The sequence below is a fragment of the Agelaius tricolor genome, unplaced genomic scaffold, assembly GCF_023055355.1.
Source record: "Agelaius tricolor isolate 1412-34295 unplaced genomic scaffold, bAgeTri1.0.p SCAF_18, whole genome shotgun sequence".
Classification (NCBI taxonomy): domain Eukaryota; kingdom Metazoa; phylum Chordata; class Aves; order Passeriformes; family Icteridae; genus Agelaius; species Agelaius tricolor.
Window position 1 is genome coordinate 14,848,027 of NW_027269278.1, and position 27,602 is coordinate 14,875,628.

General features: G+C 40.6%; 1 protein-coding gene across 6 annotated transcripts in view; it reads right to left on the bottom strand.

The window, feature by feature from the left end:
• Positions 1–27,602, bottom strand: part of EBF1 (EBF transcription factor 1) — a 269,314-nt gene that overhangs the window by 39,268 nt on the left and 202,444 nt on the right. For all 6 annotated transcript variants that reach the window (XM_071443458.1, XM_071443455.1, XM_071443457.1 and 3 more), the window contains exon 10: positions 22,230–22,356. In XM_071443458.1, the coding sequence (XP_071299559.1) occupies positions 22,230–22,356 (127 nt within the window). The remainder of the gene's footprint in view (positions 1–22,229; positions 22,357–27,602) is intronic.

Here is a 27,602-nt window from a genome sequence, read left to right on the forward strand (position 1 = left end):
TTTTAGATAAATACTGTCAGACATAGTGGAGCTGAATTTCAACAACACAATTGCTAAACAACAATACTTATTACTCTCTAGAACAAGCCTACAAGCAACTTATGGCTTACAGCAGGGGAGATCTCAGAGTTTGGCTCAGTAGTTAAAGAAACCTTATTAAAGGCTGTTTAAAGATGCAGCATTGTTTTTGCCTTACATGCACCTACCAGCCCTACCCCAGGACCAAACTAACATCCCCTCTATTCCTGTCCTAGCCAACTTATAAATTATGGAAAACCACACCAATGACTTTTCTTATTCGTTTGTCTTTTTTTTTTTTTTTTTTGGCAGAAAGGTGATTGACTACATGCTTGATTTAATTTAATCAAATAAAGCACTGGGTGCTGGTAAAAAATAAAATTATCCAAATGTGAAAGCAATTTAACTGAAACGAATTCATTAACCAAGGTGAGTCACTGAGGAGGTCAGTAAATAAGCAAGGAGTAATATGGCATGAACCATCCACCAAAGACCAAGGTACAGTAGGCTCAGAAGAACAATTCTAATTCATATCCCTCCTCCCTCTGAAGTGATTGCAGTGATCCTGACCAATACAGAACTGGAAAAAAAAATCCTCGCTTTTTCCTATCAGAAAGTGTAAAGAAAATTTCCAAGTTATTTTTTACTGCTCTGATTATACCCAAGAAAAGATACCACCTATTCTCCATGGAAGATGCAATACAAAAGGAAGTCCCAAAGCCAAAGCTGCATCCCCACAAATCTCCTCCCCATCTCTCAGCAATGTCAGTGCACAATTGGTGTGAAATATTTATGTTTTCATTGCTTCTCCTGAATATGCTTATTACTCATTTAGGTCCAGCACAAACTCATCCTAGATTCACTTTGTTGAAGATCCTGAACCACTTTAAAGCAGAACCCTTCTGGCAAATTTTCTGAAACTGCACTGACACAGGCTGAGGTTTAGCTAGTCTACTGCATATACACATCAGATAGCCAGGCCTCCAGCTCTAGTCAGAATGATCCATCTTTTGGATATTCCACTCACATTGTAAGTCTTACAGAAAAAAAATATCATAAATATTACTTAAGTTACCTTTTTGAATTATAATTTTAAATAGGCAAGTCACAAGCAAAGGGATAGTACTCAAGTAAAGCATAAATTAAAATCCAACTGTGCATGCAATGCCACCTCACATTTAGCTCCATGAGCCTGACTGCAAGAGAACTCACATAAGCATTGATTTCTCCTTCTCACCTAGCAAGGTTTTTGGGTTGTTTTTTTTGCTAGAGGAGTAAGTTGAAAATCCATGCTGCATTTTAGGGTTATCTCATGCAGCGCAGACAGAATTCTGATAGGTCTACTCCATTAAGTGCTCATAATCCCAGGAATGAAAGTAACTCATTTCTTCCCAGGGTGCCTGTTAACTGAGAAACTCATCTTAATTGAATGCACAGCTCAGTTCAGCATCTCCACACCCGCAGACCATTAGTGCCCCATGGGCAGCTCTGCCAGGCCCTCCCTGCCTGGGGCTCAGCAAAGGAGGGGATGGGATGAGCAAACACCGTCAAGGGCTGGTGCTCCTGACAAAATGAGGGCTCTGGAGCTGCACTGGCTTTGGCTAAATTATCAGCATTAGATCACCTTGCCAGTCAGTCACAGAGGGATCAACAAATCCTGCAGCTCTGCCCCCAAACACGAGCTCAGCACCCCTGAACGCGCCACAGAGAGATCACTGCTCTGGAATCCGCAGCCTCACAGGCAGAGGAGAAGAGGAAGCTAAAATAATTGCTTATATCCCTCTCTTCTCATCCTGCCTCTCTTCCACCCTCCCAATTTACCTTCTAGAATATACTCGGTAAACCAGGGAAGGTGATTATGGAAATTAAAGTATCTGAGATGCAGCCATTGCCTGCAAAGCTGATATCTCAAAAGAAGCTGTAAAAGGCAAAGAAGCGAGGGACCACCCTGAAACTCACTGTCCTGTTATTCAACTCTCCCAATATTTCATTTACAGCAGGAATGAATGATTCTTCAGTGGTCACTGCTGAGTTTGGGATACACAGCAAAACATCTGAGCTGGCTGATGGCACCCCAGAGCAGTAATCACATCCCTGTGCTTGAACTGGACTGTTTTTTCCAAAATTGGAAATATTAAAATATCCCTACTTAACACAGAGGTGGAATGCACAGATTAAAGATCGTGAAATTATCAATAAATAGAATGAAAGATGTAAAGTTATGATAGATAATCAGATACCATCACATAGGTTTATAATCATGCACTAGTACTTATTTCCTAATTTTCTAGATATTATTGGCAGCCTATAGGAAAATTCAGATCTCAGCTCTGAAGTTATCAATAAAATACCTTCCAAGTAGCATAGTATTGCTATTTTCTCTTGTACAAAACAAATATCTGCTTTCAATCCAATTCAAAACAAAAGCAAACCTCCTGTAATGGATTACATTACTCTGCACAATTTTTTTCTAGTAGATTTCATAAGAACTGTTGTCATAAAAAATTGCCATCAAAATCTATGTGTATTGTATTAATATGCCTCAAAGTTCAATACCAACACAAACAGTATCATCAGGTGATAAAAACAAAGATACTGCAAGTGTGACATGAAAAAAGAGTATTTGAATGTTAAAATCTAATTTAGCGATTTGCAAATTGCTGCTCTAAAAGGAGGAATTTAGCATTAATCTTGCTGGAAGTGGCATATTTATCAGGAACTGATTTGCAGCTTTCCAGGCAGTAAGCAATGATATAAATACACTTCTGGGTCCATCAGCACTATGCAAGAGTGAGCTTAAACAGGCAAACTCAGGGAGGCCCTGAGTGTGTGAAGCTTTAAGCACCTGGCTGCCAGAGTTAATTAATGTGCACAGAGGATGCACTGATGCTCCTGCTCCAAACCAGCCCCAGCACAACTGCCCTGGGGCATCTCTGCCTCCTGCTCTCCTGGGCAGTGTACCCCAGCTCCAGGGAAGCTTTTCCCTCCTCCCCCATGCCCCTCGTGCATGCCAAGCCCACCCTCTCTGCCAGGACACCTTCCTTCACCAAGCAGGACACAGGAAAAGGGATGGGACTGCAAAATGTCCAGCACCTTGGGCTTCAGAAAAAATCACTTTGGTGTTGCACTGGAGGCCCTGTGTTGCTGCTGGCCAGCCCATGTGTGCCCCTGGGCAGTTGTGTCCATCCCTGCAGAGCCTGGGCACAGCCAGGGGGGCTGACCACACCTTAGAGGAGATTCCCACCACTGGGGTTTTCTCACTGTTTCTCACTTGATTTTTACATTCTGTGTGGTCTCTTCCCTATCTGAGCATGATACACACTCAGTGGTAAAAGCAGTTATTGAAAATAAACCTCAATTTTAGCTGATTGAGTAACAAATGGGCACTGACAAGGTTCTGTGCATCCTGCTGGAGCAGATGGATCCTCACTCACCCAAGCTGAAGCTGGGGGAGACACAGCAATGATAGTTAATTCTAGGACATGCCAACTGGCTGATGCTTTCTCTAAAAAGCAAAGGGAAATGCAATGGCACCTTTTTCTTCCAAACTTTGCTTGTTGCACAAAACAAAAGTGAAAGAGCAAAGGAAAAGGAAAAAGCTCCCATGGGATTCACCTGCTCTACCTGTCATTTCCTTTTGTTCCCTTTCCTTCTGCAATTCCCCCCACACCAGCAACAAAACAGAGTTCCCTTCAAAAACTACTATTTCAGTACTTTATCACAAATATAAAGTAAAAAGGGAAGTACTGAAACACAAATAAAAGGAAACTAAATACACCATCTCCTGGGCACCTGGAACAAAGCTAGAAAAAATACTTTTTCTTAACATTCAAATATTCTGAAATTAAATAATTAGAAAGGGAGAGGTAGGACCAATGCAACTCTGGTTTAAAGCTTCTTATAATATGAAATCCCATAATACTCTATAGGCAGTATTCGCCATCAGCTAAACTGACCCACTGAACTCTGGTGTAAGTGTCAGATGGCAGAATTTAGTTTCAAGTACTCTTGAAAATACTCAGGATTGACTTTTATGACATTCAACTACTAAGCATGCAAATCATTATTTATTATTTCTTAGGCCTTCAAATCTCACTGGATTAAAGAACACATTACATGATTTGGTCAGAATTTTTTCAGCTCTGTATTTTAATCAGATTATGGCTGTGGAGACCTTAAGTTTCAGGATATTTCCCCAGCAAAGAAGATGTATTTCCACCAGCAAGAATGAAGTCACCCTCTTTGTTGTGAACCTATGCAGTGTTTTTTTCCCCCTCAGTATAAGAGCCCTTTCCACATTATTTGGCATCATACATTCCCTGTAATTTATAGCAGCCCTGAATTATTTCTCAGTTTCAGAGCTGGGGAACAAACAGCCACAAAGCCATAAAATTTAGGTACCTATGCCTATTTAAAAATCCCAGTAGGCACCTAAATGAACTTTCAGGACTCTAAACGCAATTAAAATTCTGACTTTAAGTAACAGGGTCAAAATTACAAAGGAAGCCTGAGACTCAAAAGAGGCTTTTCTGCCACTGGAAGAAAAGCTGCTGCTTTCCAGTGTTTGGACCTGCAGTTTGAACTGTCTGAGGCATCAGGAGAAATTGAGATCCTTCAATCAGTCAAGTTTTAGTGAACTAAATCTGTAAATAAGCACAAGGGACAAAATTCAAAATTTCTTTCTCTGTGCTGTGCTGGGCAAGGGTAGAAGAGTTGCCTTTTGGGCACAGTTTTTCAGTAGTAAACTGCAGAGGAAAGGAGCTGTCAGTCAATGATAACCTCCCATTCCAAGCACATACAGATTTTCAACTTCATAAGGCACTAATGAGTAAAAATTAGTATCTGCCCATCCTTGTACTAATGCCTTCAAGTAGAATTTATTCTATTTGAAGTTTTTTTTAAAATGTATTTGTATTCTTAATTTATTCCTAGTCATCCTGAAAGCTTTTGGAGACATGTCAGATCACCCCCAAAAAAGGACATTCAGTGACTCTCATTATGAATTTCCCATTTCATAACACATTTCACAGAGGAAAAGCAGTATTTTCCAACCTGTGGTGTACAAAACTCCTGGACCCCAGAAGTCCTGCAGCTGTTTCTTGGTGGCCCATGAAAGGGAGCCAAGAGAGGTGCAAGTCTGTTGTCAGCTGCTCAAAGCCACTGCACAATTCATTGTTCAAAGGTCTGCATTTGTACTGGAAAATATTTAGGTGTCCACAACCCTAAAAATGTTGCAGAGGCTGCAATAGAAGGTTTGTTGGCACAAGCTCTCCTCCCACTGGAAGATTTGCTACATACATTGAGGCACCAGCTTGGAAGATTGTGGATATTTTCTGCTGAATGGGGCCCTTGGAGAGGAAATATTTGATTTACTGCAGAGTTCTCATTTCCCTGAATTGCAAATAAAGTGTAATTTGATTAAATGTAAATGAATCCTACAATACTTTTGGTGGCTTGTCTGAAACAATTGATTGTAATGGGCATCCATCATTTGGCTTGATTTTAATTCAGAGACAAAAAAGGCAAAATGAGAAAACTAAAGCAAGTGCCACTAACATTCTAGAGCTGGAGCAGTTGAGATTCCTGGTGTTGGACTGTCATTCCCATTGTTCTCAGAGTAGAGGGGAAATGCAAAAGCAAAAGCAGAAGAATAATGGGAAACACATACATAGAAATAGATCTAGAGGAAAATTCAGCTTTTTCACAACGTGTTCTGTTAAATCAGATCAAGGAGCACAATTTGTTAAATTTATTTTAACATCAATATTCTGAAATGAATAAGGAAAATGAATCCTGCTCCGTGTTTCTCAGTTAGAAGAAAAGCTTTGTTTTTATAGATCACCCAAGTCCTTTTTCACCAAGATAATTTCCAATTGCATAACACTAACTTCAGCAGTTCTTGTGGTTTGAAAAAATAAGAGAAGTGAAATTACTGATACATACAAGCTTGATAACCTTTTGGTGTCACTTTCTTCAAATGTGGAACTACTCCAACCACAGAGATAATAATAGATGACCAGATTGTAACTGCTTTATTGCTTCTTTTTCCTCATAAATTTTAATTTTGGAAAGTTAAGTGAAAAATGTGGTTTCAATTTCCTACAAATTGCACACAATTGGGTTTTAACAAGAACATAGAAAGAGATGGTACATTCTTTGGAGTGAATTAGGGAGAGGAGTTTGTGTCTTTGTCTTTCAGCATCATCAGAATAACAAAGTTCAAAATGCAAAAAAGATGACTGCAAAAAAAAAGCAGCTGTACAATGTAGTAAAGAAAAGCAAGGAGTAATTCTTTACCTAAATAAGCTCTGAGCAATTTAACATAAAAATACCTGCTCTATCCTTTCTCCCCTCTGTTTTACCAGAGTAGAGCTTAGAAGAACTCAGGCTGCAGACACGTGTTACAGGAAAGCCTCTCACAAGCAAACTCTGTGTACATAAAATCCTTCACCAGCAGTACCAGAACTGCCCAAGTGCTCTGCAAAGCAGCTCTGCTCAGGCCATATTAAAAAGGATAAATACTTCCATGGAACTACCAAAACAAGAGCAGAAATGAAAGCCAAGAGGAGACAGAGATAATATTGATTTTGCCCAAGAAGCACATGGGGTCCAAATCAGTGTGTGGCTTTACCCACAGTACCTGCACCTACAACTAAAAAACACTGATGAGGATCTTAAATCACACTAAAGGTGACCCAGATTCCCTTCAGCAGCAATGGTCCAAGAGAGGTTTTTGAGGAGGAAGATGCCCTGGAGGAGCTTAGGGCCGCACCAAGCAAATGCTGAGAGAGGATCCTGCCAGTGCTGCCAGCAGAGAAATGAGGGGGCCTCACTCAGGAGGAACAGGGAGGTGACCCAAGGCAAACCAAACCTATTGGTCAGCACAGCCCTGAAATGGGGGCGTGGAAATTAAAATACAAGATGGAAAATCCCCTAAATGCCTGTAGTCAGGCAGTCAAAACTGTAAAGACTATAGGTATTGTGAATCTTAGAATAATCCCACGAACATGTGCAGTGGTTGACAATTAGATTCCTAATTTAATCAAGCACTTAAGTAACCTAAAGAGCTTCCTTGACTTCCAAGTTGTTTGGCTGCTTCTATGTAAGGATGCTCTTGAATCCTAAAGCATACAAATTGATTTACATATTTTTAAGCAAAAAATACAGTGAAAATTATGTAGAAATGTATGTAAATATAAAGCCTTTATCAGTTTTCTTTAAAATGCTTAAAAATACTCAGAACTTATAGAAAAAAAGTAGGAAATAAACAAAAGATTCATTTTTAATGAATTTCAGTGCAAAAGAAATTTTCATTATCAAAGTGTATGTGAAAAAAATCAATTTTCCTAAAAAAAAAAATCTGGCAGCGTAACTAGCACTTCAGGGGGAAAAAAACCCATCTTCCATAAAAATTCAAATTATCAAATTTGCAAAATCTAAAGGGACAAAAGTTATTAGGGAATTACTGCAGAAATTTGAGAAAATATCTGTGATGAATTTCATGCAGCTTTAAACTTTATTACACAAATCCCCAGGAATTTCTTTTTTTTTTTCTGTAAGAAAACTGTGATTGGCCAATAACTGTAAACCTTAAACTGTTTTCTAAAAACACACACGTGTACTGATGAACTTCTCTGCTGACACCCCATGCCATGGTTGTTTCCTGAGTTAGATTTAACACACATTTTCTGTCTGTCCTTATCACTGAAGCGGTATCAGGGAGAGCTAAAGGTGATACAGAGACTCTATCATCAGAAGGCATGAAAAGACACTTTGTTATTAGAAATCTATAGTTTTTATAGAAACAATGGTGATCTTAAGACTTGATTGGCTTTTAGGAATTTTCTCTCACACTACTGGTGAATTATGAAGAGTATACTCTGGAGAGCTATATCTATAAACAATGCTTACAGAAAGGGAGATAATAATTGTTTGAATTCTTTTCTTCTAAGTTCTTACAGCTTCTACACAGTTTCCCAGGATTTTCCTGGGACAACTATGTCTCTCTCTGTTCAGAGGATATGTAATTACTACATGTCCTATGACTGGAATCACCAAAGGCAGAAAAACCCCACAGGCATTGCCAGTGCTTTGAAAAGATGCTACAGCCCCGACACCTCAACTCACAAGAAAAGAATTCTTCCAGTGAATGGAAATGCCTGGTCCTACCTCCTTCCAAAGGCAGCAGCATGTTCCCATTGCAATTGTCCCTTCCTGAGTGGAGATGACAAGGGTGCAAGAGAAGAGGGTTTTGCTCACCCCACGAGTCCCCACAGAGCCAGAACACAAACCTCACACATTTATCATCATGCCAGCTCAGCCTGACAAGGATTTTCCCCCGGGGCTTCTAAACTAGAGATGTTATTTAGGTTACAAAAACAATTGCACGTTTTCTGCTCACCACATGCAAATGAAAGGGTCTGAAACCTGCCAGGGCTGCAGCCACAGCTCATCCTCAGGCCAGGGAAAACAGGGATGGAGGGAGAGCTCTGGGAGAGGCACCACGGCCATCAGTGGCTCAACTCCTACTGCAGGGCCCTGCAGTTCACAGAAAGCAATTTCCCTTGGCCTCTGCATCAGCCATAGATTATTTTCTTCCTCTCATTTTTCCTCCCTTCCCCCCCTTCCTTGAGCAGAAGTGTCTGCTTCACTCTGCCCCCATCGCTGTATGGATTAAAGGGGGGGAAAGGACAAACCCAACAATGCTGAGGATCCAGAGCAAATCCTGCAGATCAATGTTGGCTGAAATTTGCAGGAGGCCTGATCTGCTCAGAGCTTGATCATCTAGTCTGGCTCCTATTTCTAGATAATGATCATGGGATGCAGTAAATTTGCAGCACATACAGAGCAGCTTCCTCACAGAGCAGGATGCACCTTTGCCTCCACAAGTGCTAAAATGTTGCCCTCTTACAGGAATTCACTGGGTTTTTTTTATCTCACACAATTTCTCCTTAATTATTTCCTTTTTTTTCGTTTTATAGGTAAATCTTATCTGTGCTCATTATAAAATTCTCGCTGCTAAATTATTTATGCCAAACAATCAAGTGTGGTACCTTTGCAGATGTCAGCAGATAAACAGAAATGCAATGTTGCATGATGGAGTTTAATGCTGTGGAAATGTCGGGGTGCTTATTTTAAAATTCCACTGACCTTTGCTGTCCTATTTTCAACTTTTGCTTATTGCCACAGTAAGGAAACGCTGCAACAAGATTGGGAATTTTTACACAAGGATCCTGAAAGTCAATATTTAAGGGAAGTGTGTTTCCTCAATGACACCATTGCTGATTATGTGCTATCAAGAGGCAGCAGAAAGGCACCATTTATACAGACCATGGGCAGTATGAGATACAGCAAAGAGCAAAACAGGCAAAGCCAAACTCCAAGGTTGCCTCAAGAGGAGCACGGGAGCACAATGTCTGCATGTTTTTACAGGGGGCTGCTGTAACATTAAGATATTACAGGTTTGGGGTTATTTGGGGGGTTCCTCTCTTTCCCTGCTGGCACTCCAGGCTCTGTGGGACCTGTGTAACAAGGCAATAGTGTCTGGGAAATAATGAGCAGGGGAATGCAGTGCTGTTCTTTCATTGCAGTGTTAGGTGCGATGTTGCACACTAAAGCACCGGATCAATACTTCCAGCAGCAACCCGTTCAATACACCTGAATTATTGCTTCATTTTTCTTCTTATTATAGATGAGTTGTGTTATTATTTTCCCCAAATCGATATTTTACAACCTTTTTTATCCGTTTCTCCATAAATTTTGTGATTACTTTAAACTGGGAATTCCGGTACACTAAATAAGATGCAGTATCTGAGAGGTAGTGAATGTACCAACACGATTTTTTACTCCAGACACTGCTTAAAGGCAGATCCTAATCAATAGCTAAGTAGGAAAATTTTTACGTAAGAAAGTTGGAAGCAGCACCACGCTTGCAAAATGAAAATCCAGGTTCCTAGAAATTGCTGGCTCCAAAAGAAGGCTCTTGTAGAAATCCAGGCAAGGAGAGGCCTGATGGGCACTTTGCGTGGGAAATTTAATTCCAAACAAATATGCTTTTTACTTCCCCTCAGCTAAAGGGCGACCATAATTCACTGAAATTGTTTCTTACAAAGCAGATAATCCTGTGCACCTTAGAGTGATTTAATTAGCTTCCGTAGCTGTCTCCTGCTAAGTGTTTAAAGCATCTGCAAATCAAATCATGTTAACTCATCTGCTGCACCACTTTCTTTGTTCTGTGCATAGGACCTTCCTAATAGCATTAATAGAAGCATGAGTTTCCCTGGAGAGGGGAGTAGCAAAGTGAGTTAATTACATAGTTATTGTAAAATTGTGTACATTATTCCACAGATCACGCTGGGTAAGTATTAAGTTGCTACACAAAAAATAATTTTGGGTGATCCCAAGGACCAAAATGGTACAATTTGAAAGGAAAATGCAGATTCCCACTGGAGCTGGAGGAATTCTGCCAAATTCCTGTACACATTTTGCCTGGCCTGGCTGCTCATGGACTGCAGTGCAGGATCCTGGCTCTTCCCTACACTTCAGCTGCAATTCCTATCCTCACATTTACTGCAGGATTACAAGATTGAGCAGTAGGAGGTACAGTAATCTCCATTTAATGTTTTATAACACTTTAAAATTTTTAAAAGGAAAAAAAAAAAAATAAATCCCTGGGATTTTCTGCTATAAATTGTATAGATTTCTGCTCAGATCCATTTGGTCTAATTAGGCATCACAGACCCCTCAAGAAGCAAGTCCAGCTTTGGACAGGGCATCAGTACTGCAGTGGGGCAAATAAATCACAACTAACTATTCCCACTCAGTAACTATCCAAAGAGATATTTTTCTTCAATTATTCTGTTTAATTAAAGTATCTCTCAAACAGTTTTTCTGACTAGCCTTATCCTTATTGATGGATAATTACAGAGCGGATTGTTACAATTTTTAAACTTAAATTCTACATTTATATGTTCACCAAAGGCATCACCTCACCTGTGTCTTTGCTGCTTTTCAGTAAAATTTCTTAACAACCAACAGTGAGTTTTACATCCTTTTGTCCAGGTAAACACCACAGAAAATTCTCTTTCTATAGGACACTCTGAGTTTTTCTCAGAAGGGATTGTTTCAGCAAACTCACTTGTTCAAACATTCACAGGGAGCAAAACACTACAGGGAAACTGAAGGAAATTCATTGCCAAAACACAAATGAATATTCATGGTCCACAGAAATACCCTTATTTCCCAGCTCTAATCAGCATGAACATCTGTGAGAAAAAGTCTAATGGGGGAAATAGGAGAGGGGAGGGGGGTCATTTCCATCCTTTCCCTTAGGCCCCAATTTAAAGAGGGTTCATTTCTCTTTTTAACAGAACTTGCAAGCAATGAGGATGAGCAGTTTTGGTGAAGAAATGAGGTGCAGGCTTGGCCTTATCTTTGGGAAATCTGAACTGAATTCTTCATCCTAGAACAAAAGATACCAGTTACAGGTTCTTGTTCCTGTCCCTGGCCAGCCAGACCTGTGCTGGGAGCTCCTCTATCAAAAACAGCCCCTGAGCTGACAGAAACACCCAGGGAAAATCCAGTCTCAGGAAAACAGGTGAGGCAAGGCTCAGTCTCATCCTTTTAAATAACTGACATGCACAGTTTAATGCAGGATTTAAGGGAACAAAAAAGCACCTCAAAATTAAAAATCTGTAGTAAAAAATATTATTGTTTTCAGTATGATGGCCACTTGAAGACCTGTTTTTTGGAGCAGCAATATCATGGCTATTTCTAGTAGCTGTGCACAACATGCCTGTGAACTTCAGGGAGAATTCTTTTTGGAGTAGTGAAAATAGTCAGAGATCTACATTTGGAAAAAATATTTCCGTAGCAGAAGTGACCTTTCAATGTGAATTCATGGTCACTTCTGGCAGCAAAATCTTGCCTTTCATTTTTACAAATACAAGCTTGCTGCTGGAACTGCCTGAGCACACAAACTACGTATTTTTGTTCGATGAGTTGTAGCCTTCTACAGAAACTATCCTGAAAGCTGGGAATTGGTATAAGATAGGAGAAAAAAAAGCTGAACAAAAGAAAAAGGGGACAATAAGTAGATGTATTTCAGTAATTGCAATATTTGGGGTAATAGTTACTTTCCTACACAGCACCTGGCATGCGGGGCACTGAGGGTGAAATGCTTCTCACCCAGCTTCAGCCAAACAAGTTCTTATTTGAGAAGTTGTTCAGAGCCCATGCACAGGTAGAGGACAAAGTTTCCTGACTATTGCCCCACATCTTAAATGACATCTGACAGCCCAGGGGGTATCAGAGCTCCAAGAGGTTCACTGCATTTTTATAAAACCCACCCTGAAGATGCTGCAGTGCTAAAAAGGGACATTGAACTTCACAATTGTTCATAGGTATCCCAATTTTGTTCTGTAATCTTCACAGATTTAAAATGAAAAGTTTGGCACCAATTTCTGTTTTAACAAACATGTATTTTTACTAGATGGCTGTTACAATATCTTAAATGCCATATGTGTTTTCTGTCCCATGGGGTCCTAAAAATGCCATATTTAGCTCTTGTGTGGTGTTTCTCCCTGTGTTTTTTTGGTTGGGTTGTTTTAGCTTTGTTGCTTGTGTGTGATTTGGATGGTTTTTTGTTAACTCTCTGTCTGCTGGGTGTGGGTTTTCCTTTTTTTAACCACCAATGCTGGCACCTGGTGCTATCCAACAGCAGTTGAAGTCCACAACTCTTCAAGCATAGAGGTTAACCACAATTTATGGCAACAGGAAAAAGAAGAAAAATCATATTTGGGAGGAAAGGGAGATGACAGAAGTTAAAGACATTGAGAGATGAAACAACAGTAGGTATGACCATGCAAATACCTTAGGGCAAACTGTGCAAGACTGCAGCTCTTCATAAGCAACTGCCCAAATCCAGACTCTTTTGTGATACTGCCTGGATGGTTCACACTCATCTTCCTAAGGTATAAACTGCCATGAACTCCCTGGTCCTTGGCAGTCCAAGATTGGTGTGGAATGGAAGAAGTTCCTTCAAAATAGCTGTGCAAAAGCACAGCCTAATTTACATCATGCTAATATGTTGGTGTTCTAATATATCAAATAACTACTGTCCTACCTTGTGGAATAAAACATCAGCATACGCTTGGCTTGGCAGGATTAAGGCATGATGGTTTTATACTTCTTAATTAACTGCTCACAACAGACCAGGGGCAAGATCCAATGGCAAAACTCCTTTCAGTGAAGGTTATACAGTGAGATGCTGACCTTAAACAATCAAGCATGAGATTTTCTTTTTAAATGTACAACAAAATGTAGCAGTTTTAGCACCACAATGTTGTCCCTTAGCAACAGCAGCAGCTGGGCAATGACAGTGACCTGCCAGGAGGTCCCGGGGAAACTCATTGAGATTGCTGAAACTTTTGTGCAGATTGAATCTTCAAGGAAATTCTGCTTTCTCTAAGACATTAGCCAGCCATTATCATGAAATAAACGTGGCCCACTGCCACATGTCTCACATAATTTAAAACACCGTGGGTACAACTCCTTTCCGAGCTGGCTCCTGCGGTGTCACCAGCACAGCAGCTCTGCAGCCCACAGGGCCTGGCTGCACTGCAAAGTTTCATACAAAAGTGCTCAAAATAACTTCTAATAAAGGAAGGATGGACACTGTAACCTGTGCCAGGAGGCAACTCTGCAGTTTTGGGGCAGCCTGAGAAGCTGCCAGGATTGAGTTTTGTCACAGTGTGATTAAACTGTTTCCAACATCTCTATCCAGTCACCAGGGCAGACCACATCACTTATGCACTTGATATCTTCATAACTAAGCAGAAGAGTCTGTGTGAGTTCTTGCAAGATAGCAGAAAAGTACAAAGAACTTCACACTCCATGCAATAAATTGCTCTTGCATCCACTGAGATGAAAGGCTACAAGTACAAGATTTCCCTTTTATCTATATATTAACAAAAAAAGCCTGAATCTGTAGACATGGGCTATATTGAGGCACATCTTCTCTGTAGTCACTGCTGTCAGAAGCTCTAACCAGGCTAGATAAGCACTGCTGGCTGTGTAGGGATGCTGGTACAAGCAGAAGGAACGAGGCTGCCCAAGTCCTGCCTCAGGGGAACGATTCTGCACATCCCAGAGCTGGGCACTTGTGAAACAAAATGCCTCAGCAAAATGACCCCTCACTAACGAGCACCTCAAAGGATAAGCACATCTTAAGGAGAATATTTGGCAGGCAGTGCTGTGTGAGAACATTCCTCAGGCAGCTGTGCACTAAATTCAGGTCCTGATGCCCTCTCCAGAGCCAGCGTGGGCACTTCTGAGAGCTCAGCCACTCTTCAACCACAGCAAATCCTGCCCACCATTCCAGCAGAAACCAAAACATGCTGCACCCCACAAGAAGGGCAGGAAGGGTGAGTTAAGTACATGCATTCCCACGAGGAAGCCAGAATTCCCAGTCTACTAATCATGTCAATGGCAACAAGTAGTTGAGGATTCTGCTTTCTGGAGCAGCAAAGAGACAGTGCCTTGTCCCTTATCTTAGCACACAGCATCAAAATACCTTAAGATGATCAGTTCAGCCTCTGCTGCCACTCTAAACTGCCCATTTCTGTGGTGTTTGTCTAACCTGGATACCCACACATTAAAGGCAGTGAAGCACCCTGTAGAAACACAGCACAATGCAGACTTTTTAGAAATTCATCTCAGCTCCCTGTTTTATTGGCCTTTTTTTTTAAAAAAAAAAAAAAAAAAGAGGGAATGATATCTCATCAAGTGACATGAGGATAAAAGGATAATAAAAAAAGATTAACAATTTCAGTCTGGAATAAGAGTTTTGAAGCAAAGGTACGAAAATTTAAAGGTATTGGGGTGGGGATAAAGAAAAGAATTTACAAGGCTTATTTTGCAAATCCAGAGGGTTAATTTATCATGAAGTCTGGAATTTAAAAAGCAAAAAAATTGTTTATTGGCTCTGAAGGTCAGATAACAATGTTATATCATATTCAATGGGCTAAGGTTCCAAGGGTCTACAGGGTTGCATGACAATTGCAGGAATCTTTATAAAGTCTATTTTATACCTTTATTGTTAATAGCTTTCTAATCCTTTACCACAAATTTATAGTTTAGAAATGGCAACACATCTTAAAGATTAAAGGTATGTGACAAACAGTTCATGTCCTCTAATAATCAAATCACACAGTTTAGATTGGGGGCTTATCAGGCTTTTTCCTACTCCATGGTTTCATAGGTAGAAAATACTTTATATCCCTATTACATGAATGATGAATGGGACCATTGGTTATGGGCTGTTATTTGCTTGGCTGTAGTCAATATGTTTTCTTTGGACAGGGACTTCAGTGATTTATTTCTCTTTTGGCCTTATCACTTATTAACTCAGGGCAGACAGAAACAGCCAAGGTTGTGAATAAGGACTGGTGCCCATTTAGACTTCTAATATCAGAGAAAATATTCTTTTTAATGATCCAGCTACCCTTTGCTGCGTAGAGTCTGATTGCACTTCCCTCTAACTAGAAAATAAAGGTCATATTTCTTAGAAAGTGTATACATAAAATATGCAAAATAATATGTTTCCTTCCCAGCCAGCTTTATTCTGATGGTTGCTGTAATTGCTTTCATTTTGAAGCTGTCCTACAGGTACCCTGCACACTTTCAGTGGGTGTTTTTTCCAGGGTGTTATGGTTCTACCAGTGTTTAAGACCAAAGATATGGGGGTTGTGTTATTATTAGCATAGAATAGGGATTTTCCAGTTTACCTCCACCGTCCCCTCCCTGCAATCAATTAAGATTCCTCCCATCTTCCTTTCCTGACTTTCTGCAAACCAAACCAACCACTCTAATATTGATAATATTCCACCCTGCTAACTCTCCACACTTCACTCCACTGGGCATGGCCTTACAAGCTTCAAAACAAATATTTTGGTAACAGCATTAACACCCCAAACCACCACCAAAACAGTAAACACTGAAATTATTTCATCTATAAAATCTTGTTCCAAAACAATTGCAGCCATTTTTTTTCCCCCCTCAAAGTTTCCAGGCAGGGCAGGTGACTGACTCAGTTAATGGACTGGAACATACAAAGGGCCAGGTTCAAGCTTAACCTCAAACAGAGATTTCCTGAGAGCAGCTCTTGTCCTCAAGGGCAGGAAACACCCAGATCACATCACTGATGGGGGGCTTGGATGGAGAGGCTGCACCAGCCCCACCCTTGTTTTCCCTGCAGGCTCCTGGACCCAGCAGTGGGGCCACGAGTCCTTCAGGGACTGTGGCAAACACCTCTGGAGTCCCCAGGCAAGTTCCCCTTGGGAAGGAACTCTTGGCACAGGGAGATAAAATCTGCATTAGGGTATTTTTTAAATAGTTGTTAGAACAATTTTTTTTTGCTTGTTTCCAGAGGAATTAATTAAATTCCCCGGTAAAAGTTTACATTTACAAAGGTTTGTTTTCCTTCATCCTTACTCAATTGTGCTCTAGAGAAAGGATTTACCATCTCTCCTCCACAGAGCCTCTCTGAGATGAGGAACAGATTTTCTAGGGAGCATCCAAAGCACAGGGTAACCTGCAGCACAGGGCTCTCCTGCTCTTCAGAACAGACAGCTCTTACTTTAAACTTCTTATATTTCTTTGCACTGAAAGATTTTTTTTTTCTGTTTTCTTCTGCAGCACTTTTTGACTATTTAACTTCAAGACATCTGATACTTTTTATTCTGCCACCACTATTAATATTTACTAGTGAAAGGCAGATAAAAACTGCTGTTAAAAACAAATGGCATTCATTTGCTAGCTACCAGATCTCATAGCTGGTCACTCTTCTGGAGAAGTGATGTGCTCTATATTTCATTTCAGCTTAATGATCCTCATATCTTTGAGATTGAAGAATTTTATAAACACATCAGGATAAAACCTGAGACAGCATCAGACATGCTGGATTTTTTCTTTTATTTTTATTGTTCTGTTGATGGTGGCCTTCTCTCCTGATTTATACTAATCAGTTATTTAAGTGCTCATGATTTAATAATAAACACACATGAATGAGGCATTGTAAAACTAATGAGGTTGTGGATTACTGATTTTGAGAGTAACTGCCACCAGGTTTTAACATTTCCCAGGAACTAACAGCCACACAGCTATGGCCAAGGTTAGCTGGTGTAAGGGTCAAACTCCAGTCTGCAAGGATCAAGAAAAGCTCCAGTGGGGCTACAGGAACTTCTTGACAGCCAGTCTGTCTCTTATCACCACTTCTTTTTCCTTCCTTTTTTTCCTTTTTGTTAATGTTCTTTTCTTTAGTCTACAAACTCCAGAACCCTCTATTCTGAAAACGGATTGTTTCATTGATTATGTACTTTTTGAACTTAGTTACTGGTGCTTTCTTGAAAAGAGAAAATTTTCCTAGCAAAGGAAATCCCTGAAATTTACCAGGTTGGAAATTTAAGGGACTCAAGATCAGCTTTTAAATGATTCCAATTCTGACCAGATCTCTGTACCTGACCCCAACCTCTGCTTCCAGGACCATGGACTGAAGTTTTAGATGGTGACAGGTAGTTTTTGTTCTCTTACTCTTGAAGGTATTTGACTTCACAGAATAAAAAGACAATGATTCTCAGAAGACAACTACTCCTGTGCTTCTGTAAATAAAACCATCTAAAATTAAAAATCTGAAAATTAAATCACATAAAACAGAGACTTTTGGAAATGCTACCCAAATAATCTGTGATCTGCAAGGCCCTTCCTCTTTGTACACAGACTCAAATGTTTTCAGAAGAATTTTCCACAAGACCATTTCTTCTTTGCAGCAAGTAGGGGAGTGAAAAGCTCCTTGAGAATCCCTGTGACATTTCAGAGACAGACGCAGTTTCCCAGAAATTCTGTGAATATCCTGACCTCCACAGCACCAGGATTTCCACATCTCCCCACACACAGTGGCCTAACAGTGTAACACAAACACTGCTCACTCCTGGCAGTGTCCACCCTGTCCTGCTCAGCCTTTGCCACAGTCACCCTGCAGGACCAGAGCTCAGCACAGGGCTTATTCCCAGCCCTTTGTGCCCACACTCATCCTCCATGCAGCCATTCCCATCAGCAGCACTTCCAGAGACACATCCCACCCCAGAGCTCACAGCAAACCCCAAAGGCCCGTGGGGGCCTTGCCTGCTCCTCTTGGAGCCCTGTCAGCACACAAAGGGTTCAACCCACAGCCTCCCTGCAGGCCTAAAGCAAATCAAAATGGTCTCTGAATTCCAACCTGTATCCAAGCATGTCACCTATTGCCAAAAGGAGGAGCAGTATTTGGGGTACTGCTCAGCCAAGAATCTGAATTAACCTGTGTTGCACACAACCTCAGTGACACAGCTCTGTACTTCTGGCCCCTAGGAAGTCCTTTGCTCTGTTTTGGGAAAAAAAAAAAGCACAAAAATCTTCAACTGAGCAGGTGGTAGAAGACACAGCATAATGCATTTTTATGGACCCACCATATGTCCTTTCCAATAAGCAGTGAGATAAATTCTTATCTCACTTACAGTCGTGCAGCCCTACTCAAATCTTGCAGCTTAGAACCACTGCAAAAGTCATCTGTGAAATCCATGTTGCCCATGGTGCATCCATTTTTTTAAATTAAAACAAACCCAAACAAAATCTCAAAGGCCTCATTTAAGTCGACCATATATATGCCCTGAGTCTCCTTGCCAAACTACCTATGGATTTGTACCTCTAATCTCTTCCTTTATCTCAGTTTCTCCAGTTCTAAAATAATGGTAGTGACACACACTTGACTCCCAAGTTGTGACACAAAGCTGAATTCATTCAGTGCTCTCCAGTGCCAGAAGAGACTTAGAGATGAGCAGTGCCACAGCATGTCTGGGTATTTCTATGTGTAATATGGATTTTTAATATGATTCCAGAATGAACACACATTCAAGGTGTGTTCAGACTTCTGTATTTCTGATAACATTCTCTCAGGAATGTCAAAGCTTAAAATCTAAGAAATAATTGCTCTCTAAGTGCATGCTAATGGCTCGCTCTGCAGATGGAAAATAAAAAACTTATGTTTTCTTGTAAGCACAGGGTGACACTGGTTTATTTCTTTCAGAAATACTCACAAAAGCCAGGATTTTTCTGTATATATGTGACCTTGATTCCTAGATGGCACATGGGCTACTTAGAGATCATGTTACTAAGTTATTTGCAGTTAAAGAGGAAAAAAAGGCTAAAATTAATGGGTCACTGGGTATTTTCTCCTGAGAACTTAACTACTTAACAGTAAGAAAAAAACAGTTTACAGCCAGGTGGCTTGAGGGGATATTTTGTTGAACACTGATTAAAAATAATTTCTTCTAAATGAGACCTGACCACAAAATGGGACCATTAACGAGCAGGGACATTCTCACCAGAAAGGAAACTATGCTTGATCAACTCCTGCACCGCCCACAAACCCCAGGTCTTGTTCTCTCTCTCTCACACACCCTCTCTTTTGCTTCTCCCCCCCTGCTTTTTCTGCGCTCCCCTTTTCTTGTTCCTAATAGCAGGGTAAATAAGCAGCAAGTGATGCTGAAATGTTTTCGGCCAAAAACAGAGGCCAAACTCCTCTGAGAAAACATTTGGCCTCTGTGGTTTTGTAATATGTTCCAGAACACTGAGTTCACTGAAGAACATTGTGAAAAACTCCCATCGGCTGGAGTGATGCTGGGGAATGTTACTGTATCCCAACTTCCAATTGGTCCATTTCCTGCAGGCCTTGTTAAAAAAAAAAAAAAAAAAAAAAAAAAGAAAAGGAAAAAAAAAGAAAAAAAAAATAGTGCTATGTGGGAGTTAAAACAAGTTCTCATGGGAAAAATGAATGGCAAGAAATTCTAGCTTTAAAAGAAACAGCTAATCTGCTAGTTTGATTGTTCTTCAAAACTTACAATGAACCAATAATCCTAATTAAAACCACTTGGCCTAGTTCTCTAAAGCATCATAGCTTTTTCTATGCTTCGTTTGTACACACCACAGACTATTAGTTTTTTTCTAGTGCTCACTAACAAAGTGCTGACTTTGTTGGGATGGCTGAGCTAATTTCGTGAACTCAGTGTGAAACCTTAGCTAAACAAAATTGTGGTAATTTTCCTTAATTTGTAAAAGTGATTGGAGTGCAAACAAAATTTTCCTCTTGGGTCAATCCTATAATTTTCAATTAACTAAAACTAATCGGCAGGCATGTACTGAACCTGCATTTTGTTTAAAGGGCTGGAAGGCACTTCTGAAGATCAGGATGCATTCATTGTTTTTATTTTAGTTTCATTTAGTCCTTTTAAAAAAGCTACATTTAAGTTCGGGCTGGGTCTAAAAGGAAAATGCAAATTGTGTGAGGTAGGATTTCAGTCATAACACCTTTTCTGGATCTATTGTAACTCTGTAAGTAACTGCATGAGAGAAGTGTCCATGATCACCTTTGATTTTATCATTATTGTTTAGTATTTCATAACGTCCATTTATTGGATGAAAAATACTGTGTTTTAAATACCAACCAGAAAATGCATACATGGAAACACTCTCCCTACTGGGACACTTTATTTCCACATTCAGCCATCTGCTTCTGGGCAGACAAGCTAAACTGCTGCCCTTTTTTTTACTGGAAAAGCTAATTAATGATGATCTGAAAAGCAACCCAAAAATGGGTCCAGGACATTTTTACATTTAAAGTCATCAAAAATTTCTTTGCAAAGATAAGGGGAGCAGGTTTGCCCTTCTTTTCCCTTCCAGATCCATACCTGCCATTTCACCAGCCCCAGGGGCAGCCACCCCCATGGGGTGACAACAGGCAGGACAGCACAACTTCCTGCTAGAAAGAGAGGATGGAAAGGATTCACCTCAAACAGTCCAAAGCTCTGGGCAGCATCCTCCTGTCATGGTTCACACCATCAATTTGACCTTTGCTATTCCTCTTCTTCCAACACATTCAAAACTCTAATTAATTTTTTGATACGGTGTGTTATTGTCCAATATATGGATTTCCCACGCATTGCTGGAATCATAATGTTCCCAAATAACACACACAGCTTCCACAAGTGCCTGCTGCTCAGCCAGCAGGGCAATATGTGAGAATTTTAAGAGTCAGTTTAAAGAAACCCAGTGCATAATCTCATCTGGGGGAGAGGGTATTTGAAGAAGACAAGAAAGAATTGTAAGGCACCTTTGTTCAACTTGCTTAGTATTAGCAAAATTCAAGTGAGAGTTTCCTGCCCAGCTGGAGCACAGAATTCTCTCCTCTGCCTTGAGTCCCTGTGTGTCCACTGAGAGCTGGAGCAATGTGTGAGCCCAGTGGAACTCAGAATGCCTTAGTCACAAGTATTTATGATAGATCCTAAAGTTCCAGGGGCAATTGAGGATGAGGAAATGAATTGTACTGGGTTGTGCTGAACCACAGTTCAGGCAAACAGCTCCAGCATAGTCCTGTCTCTAGATGTGAACAACAAGTGCATTAAAATCACATCAAAACCAGGGCAAAGCTGCTAATTCCTGTAGCACACACCTTCAGAGGAACCAATGACACACATCCTTTTTAAAAAGTTAGGCTGCTACTTGATTTATTTCCCAGGCCATTCTTATAACTACTGAGAGTGGTTTGACACTGACAGCACCTGCAATGTTCCAGTGTTTTGGGGGTATTTTTGTTAGTTTTTTTGAGGCCAAATCACTCAACTTAGTGGTCTCCCAAAGCACACTGCAAGTTGCTGTGTCTGCAGCACTGACTGGGCTGAGAGCCACTTGAGCTCCCTGGAAGCCAGAGACAAGTGAGTTATGGTGAGATGGGCTAGCACACAGGCTTTGAACCCTTGGAACACCTGCTGGACAGCATGAGATGGAGATGTTCAGCAGGATCCTGTGTCTGGTTCCTTGTGCTTGCACTCTTCCTTTGTTTGGTAAGTACTGGAGTATCTGTTTCCCTCCTTCCTCTCTCACCCTGGGTAAAAAGATGTCCCATTGTGAGGACAAACAAGCAAACAAAAATCCCACACTGGTGTGCTTTCAGATTCATCCCTAGAGCCCCCCAGCTCTGACTCCAACCTCAAACTGCTGCCTTCAGTGACGTCCTCAGCCAAAATAATAAGATACAGCACAGCTTTTAATGACAAAAGCAGAAGCCCTAGCAAGGGTGATATATTGCCTGCCCTATTTCCCCCAGACATTTAAAGCATCCATACCTGTGTAAATGAATCTTCCAGGCGTTCCCTTGCAAAACTGCTTAGACTTGTAGGACAATGTGACTTCTACAACCCCTGGGATGTGTCGGGGAGGCGTCTGTACACGGATGGCATGTGGAGTAATCAGCTAGAGAAAACATTGGGGAGGGAGAAGAAAGAGAAAACAAGCACTGTTAGATGCTGAACGCTTCTTTAATAAGAGTTTCCTCGCAGATCACAGTAAATAAGCTTTGAAACATGTAATTAACCTTTCAGTGTTTGAATGCAATCTTGATGTAACCCACACAAAAGGCAGTGACCACAATATTTACAATTGTAAATTGTAAATTTTGTAACAGCATTATTCCTGTTTTCATACATGCATACATGCTTCCTAGTACAAGCATCAGCCCTGGTGTAATGTAATAACTCCAGCCTACAGCAGCAGGACACTTTGCTCAGATGAATTCTGGGGTCATGACAGTGTCCAACAAATCAGATCCATAAATGACACGTGATTACAGGTGTGAACATGGCCCAGCACAAGTCCAAGGTTTTAAATACTCCAGTCCCCAGCTGACATCTGTGCACTGGCAGAGCACCCTGTGCTACTGTTTTAATTTTCTGTTCATTTTGTGGAGGTGTAACTGATTCCTGTAGAAATGCAAATCTTGGCTTCTAAAGGACGCTGGATCTTTCCTTCAAAATTATGAGAGCACTCAAAAATGATGTACCAAAGAAAACCATCTAACCATCACTTCCAGTCTGCCTTCTCTGCAATAACTGACATAATCTGAGGGGGCTTCTTCAGGTGTGGATTTACACAGAAATCAATAAATAAACTTGACTTTCTTTTTATTGGGGCAGGGGATTCTGATGCTCTTGGCACAAAAGTTGGGGTGGGTCAGTGCTGCATTTTCTAGGCTCTAGACTATTTTTGGTTTTTCAGGGTTATAGGCTGGATTTAAAATGTGGTCCCTCAAATGAGTAGTAGAGCCATCTAGGAGTTCACTAATTCAGAGCAAGATTAACTCAAATCTCTGCTGCTCTCAGAAGCTACAGCATTGTCTTCCCCATCACCAAAATGTCCTCTTCTCACTCATTGTGCTCCCTCAGAAAAAACAGTAAAAAGAGGTTCAGAGAAAAGATGACAGGATTGTGTCCAACAACCAAGATACAGCTCTGGCACATGGATAATCCCTCTCTGCCTGTGGCCTATTAATGCACCTCTAGAGAGGCAAATAAAACCAAGACCATAACCTGGCTTGACAGGTTATGAGCAAAGTGTGAGCACCCCATGCAGTCAACTGCTCTATGCTCTTGGTCGAATCATATCCTGGATTAAGGAATAAATTTCAATAGATTTTTTTTTTTAATAAAAAGCTTATTTTGTTCTTATTTTTACTAGGAAGCAAATGTTTCAGCACTGTAGTAAGGCCCTACCAAAAAAAAACCCAGACTTTGATCCAGTTCTTTGTTTAGGGCATGGGACTAAAAAAGAGCACAGAAGGAGAGTAATATCTGTCTGAGAGCCATCTGTGCTACAGAGGGAAATGGCACACACAGTAGGGAGCTCTCCATATTTAAAATAAGAAAATTAATATTAAATCAAGTTGAATGTTAAAACCAAAACTACCAGCATCAAATGCTCCAAAAGTTATTCAGATCCACAGAAGTCAGAAGCCACATGTCATTTTAGAAATTATCATGTAGGGGTTGATGTCTTCTTGTTTGGGAGCTCCAAAAGTATGTTTGCAGGCTCTGCTTTGGAATCATGTGGTTTAGAAACTCACTTACTTTTAAAAGAAACCTGCTTTTTTTTTTTCTAAATTGCTCACTCTATCAATTTGGGAAAAAACCTAAAAATTAAAATAAAAACCAAGCCCCAAACTTCCATAGAATGCTTTTACTTAAACTGAGTTGTCTTTCAGTTGAGCTGACCAGAGCCTAAAAGCCCAGGCCAATTCTCTCCATGCCCTAAAAAGCCAGCAGAGGCAGAAGGCAGTGCCAAGCAGCAATTGATTCCTAGTGCTTCAGACACCTCTCAGATTGGGATAAGCCACTCCCTGGAAGCTTCGACCCTTCCCCACTGAACTAACATGACAAGCTTAGACCATTTGCTCAACTGTAAGCAGCCAAACATAACTGAGATAAATCCCATCCTTGAGTGGTTCTGGTTAACTGGGTGAACTGGCAAGATGAGAAAAAAATTTTGACGTTTTTGGGAAAAAATATTTGTAAAAACAACCAAGGATTTTAGTAGTAAAGGTTAACACGCTCATCTTACTACATCAGTGTGAGCCTTGCATCCCTCACCCCCATTCTGGCATGAGCTATACAGGCAGCTTCTGGTTGTATCTTTGAATTTCCCAGCATTTACTGGTCTGTCACCACTTTAATGTTCTTTAAACATAATTTGTGGCATTTTCCAATACTCATCTTCCCTGGTTCCCAAGAAACGTCTGACCTATTTATGGTCCATTGTTACAGAGAGCTGGGGAGAGTTAAGCAAGTTTCCTGGTTTGTTCTCCACAAACAGTTTGGTTTTTCTTTGTGCTCTGAAGTAAATAAGTTTAACTGTGTTTAAAACCACAAATATACAATAATGTCGCCCACACATTCCCAAAGGGTGAACATTATGTCTGAAGTCCTATGGTTTAGGACACTCAGGATGTATTTTATTCCTCTTTTCCCTACAACTAAAGCTTGGGAGGTATACCAGGAGAATACATGTGCCTTTTCCTTTTGCTTTTTCTCCATCACATCTGTCATTGACCACTGGCAGGGATTTGGTGCTGGGCCTTTGTTCTGGGTCAGCCCTCAGGTCTCCTGCACACAGAGGGAACTGGGCAGCCTGGTTACACACCAGGAGTTCCCTAGATTGCTGTCATAGCAGGAGATTGGCTTTAAGGGACAAAAAATGTTTCCTTGCACATTGAAACCTCCCACCTTGGATCTCAGATTCTGGCTCCACAGCTCTGCCAGGATCTGCTATGGACTGGGAGCAGCTCTCCAAATTGTCCTGTCTCTGGTTTGCAATCCAAGTGACCCAATTGGTGCTGTACATCTCTGGGCAGTCCACGCCCATCCACAGCAAAAGCAGATCTGCCTCTGCCTTCCATAACTCCAGAATTATGGGATGCTTTCCTGTCAGCTTGGGGCCTGATGTGGGGAACCTACTCCACCTTTTCTCCTTTCACACTGACATAGCCTGTTCCTTCTTCAGGGCACAATCTGCCTCATATTTACATGCCAAGCATCTGGAAGAGGTGAGCTATTACACCCAGGGGTATTAAAAGTGAAGACACCACTTCTGGATGCCTCTGAGCCCCAGCTGGAGACTGGTAAAGAGTTTTGGGGAAGCATCATGACATGGTCACCCTGTTGTTTTTAGGCATCTGCCCTTGCCCAGTGACAACCACAAGACCCTGAGGTAGATGAGCTCCCTGTGTGACCCAGCAGGGCCAGTTGTGCATCCTCATCTCAGCTGAGAACTCTTGGTGGATGAACAGACTCCAAAAGAACAACATGCCAAGAACCAAGAATCCCTAAATATGAATTATACCCCTTTCTGAATTTATTTTTAAATATAAATCTTGAGCAAGGCGTTAACCTGTAATTTGGACATGAACCCAGCAGACAAAATTCCCAGATCCATCTTCCTCCTCCTTTCCAGCATTTAGCAAATTGAGAAATGGAGCTGGACATAAAATTAGTAACTGGACCTTTCTCCCAAGGGATTTTCAAGTGATTTGGCCTGATACTTAACAACTGCATTTGTTGTTTGGTATAAATTCTTACTTGTCATCAGGGACATACAGTGGGTTGCACTAAAACCTGAGTTAGGGATCTTTTGAATGGTGGGTGGTGCCTGGCCTTCAAAATCCAAAACACATTTGGGCTGAGTGTGTACAACAAGCCTCTTTCTGTGGTTTGCTAATATATTCTAGGCATTCTTGTGTGATACAGCATCATTTCACACTCTTCAGAGTGCCAGGTTACTTTCTTTTTTTAAAAGTGACATTTTATAAGGAGATGTCATTAATCTGAGTCACTAGTTTATTTTTGCATGCTTGAGCTCTGGTTTGTGGTTAGGGAAATGGTGACAATCAGTCATAAATTTGACTTTGACTCTGTGTGAAGAGGACCATTAGAACAGGAATGAAGAAGAATCCCACCAACTGAAGGTAATGACAGCTTTCAGTGAGAACAGAACCCTTAGGGTACCTATATTTTAAAAAACAACCAATGACTTTGCATGCCTCAATTCTGGGCATCCAGATGCTGCTTAATAAGCCTTGGTTTGCAAAAAGAGGGTGCCTACTCATTTTTTAAAAATGAGTCAGAGCTCCAAAATAAGCACTCAAAGCCAGAGACTTCCAAAATCAATAACAAACATAAAAAGCAAAATAACAAACTGTGTCACAGAATTTGATTCAGCAGCAGTAAAAAAAAAAAAAAAAATACACAAAAAAGCCACCAAACCAAAAAATCATCCTCTGTTTTTGTGCTGTACAAAGGTAAAAAAAAAAAAAAAAAAAAAAAGATGTTTCAGTGCTTCATCTTTTCTTAATATAAAAGAAAAAGAAGTTGTTTCCAGCTGACTCTGTACAGCTGCAGGAATGTTCTTGGCAGGAAAATGTTTGAAGAAATAGTTCATTTTAAGCAAATATTGTGGAATATTTATAAGAAACTAATTTTGTCTTCACAATCATGTATTTGCCCTGCAAGTCGACTCTCAGAGTCTGAGCACCCCAACGGGAGAGAGAAATAAGAAGGATTCTTATCAGCAGGGCCAGTTTGGAATATCTGTGAGCACGCAGGGACCCAGAACCTGGGTGAAACCCCCAGATTCCAGCTCTGAGTGTGTGTGCACGGCACAGACAGGCAGCAGAGCCTGTCTGGCACACAGAATGTTTGCTGGGAGGCTCTGAGCACACCCAGCATGTGCACACGATAGAGCAGCGCTGTTTGTTTGGCGGTTACGAAAGTCCCTTGGAAAAAAAAAAAAGGCATTAGGCAGCCCATTCTGCTGTATTCTAAAAATACCAAGGGCTTTTAAAGTCATTTTTCTAAAGTAATATGGGAGGTAAGGATTAATTGAACCTACTGGCTTAGGGTATCTGCATTTCTGCTCAAAATTAATGTGACAAATTAAGTTTTTATTTAGTTCTCCCTGGCTGAGAAAGGTTGCAATTATGTTAGAGTGTTTACAGCTAAAATATATGTTTAAATAATAAATATGTGTTTCAGAAACCATTTTAAAACTCCTTTTTTAACACAGTCAACTCCATTTCAAGCATATAAATATTTCAATTACAAAACTTGAATACATGTAAAATAAATTAAAAATATATTATTTACATTTCAAATTATTTATAACATGCTGCTTGA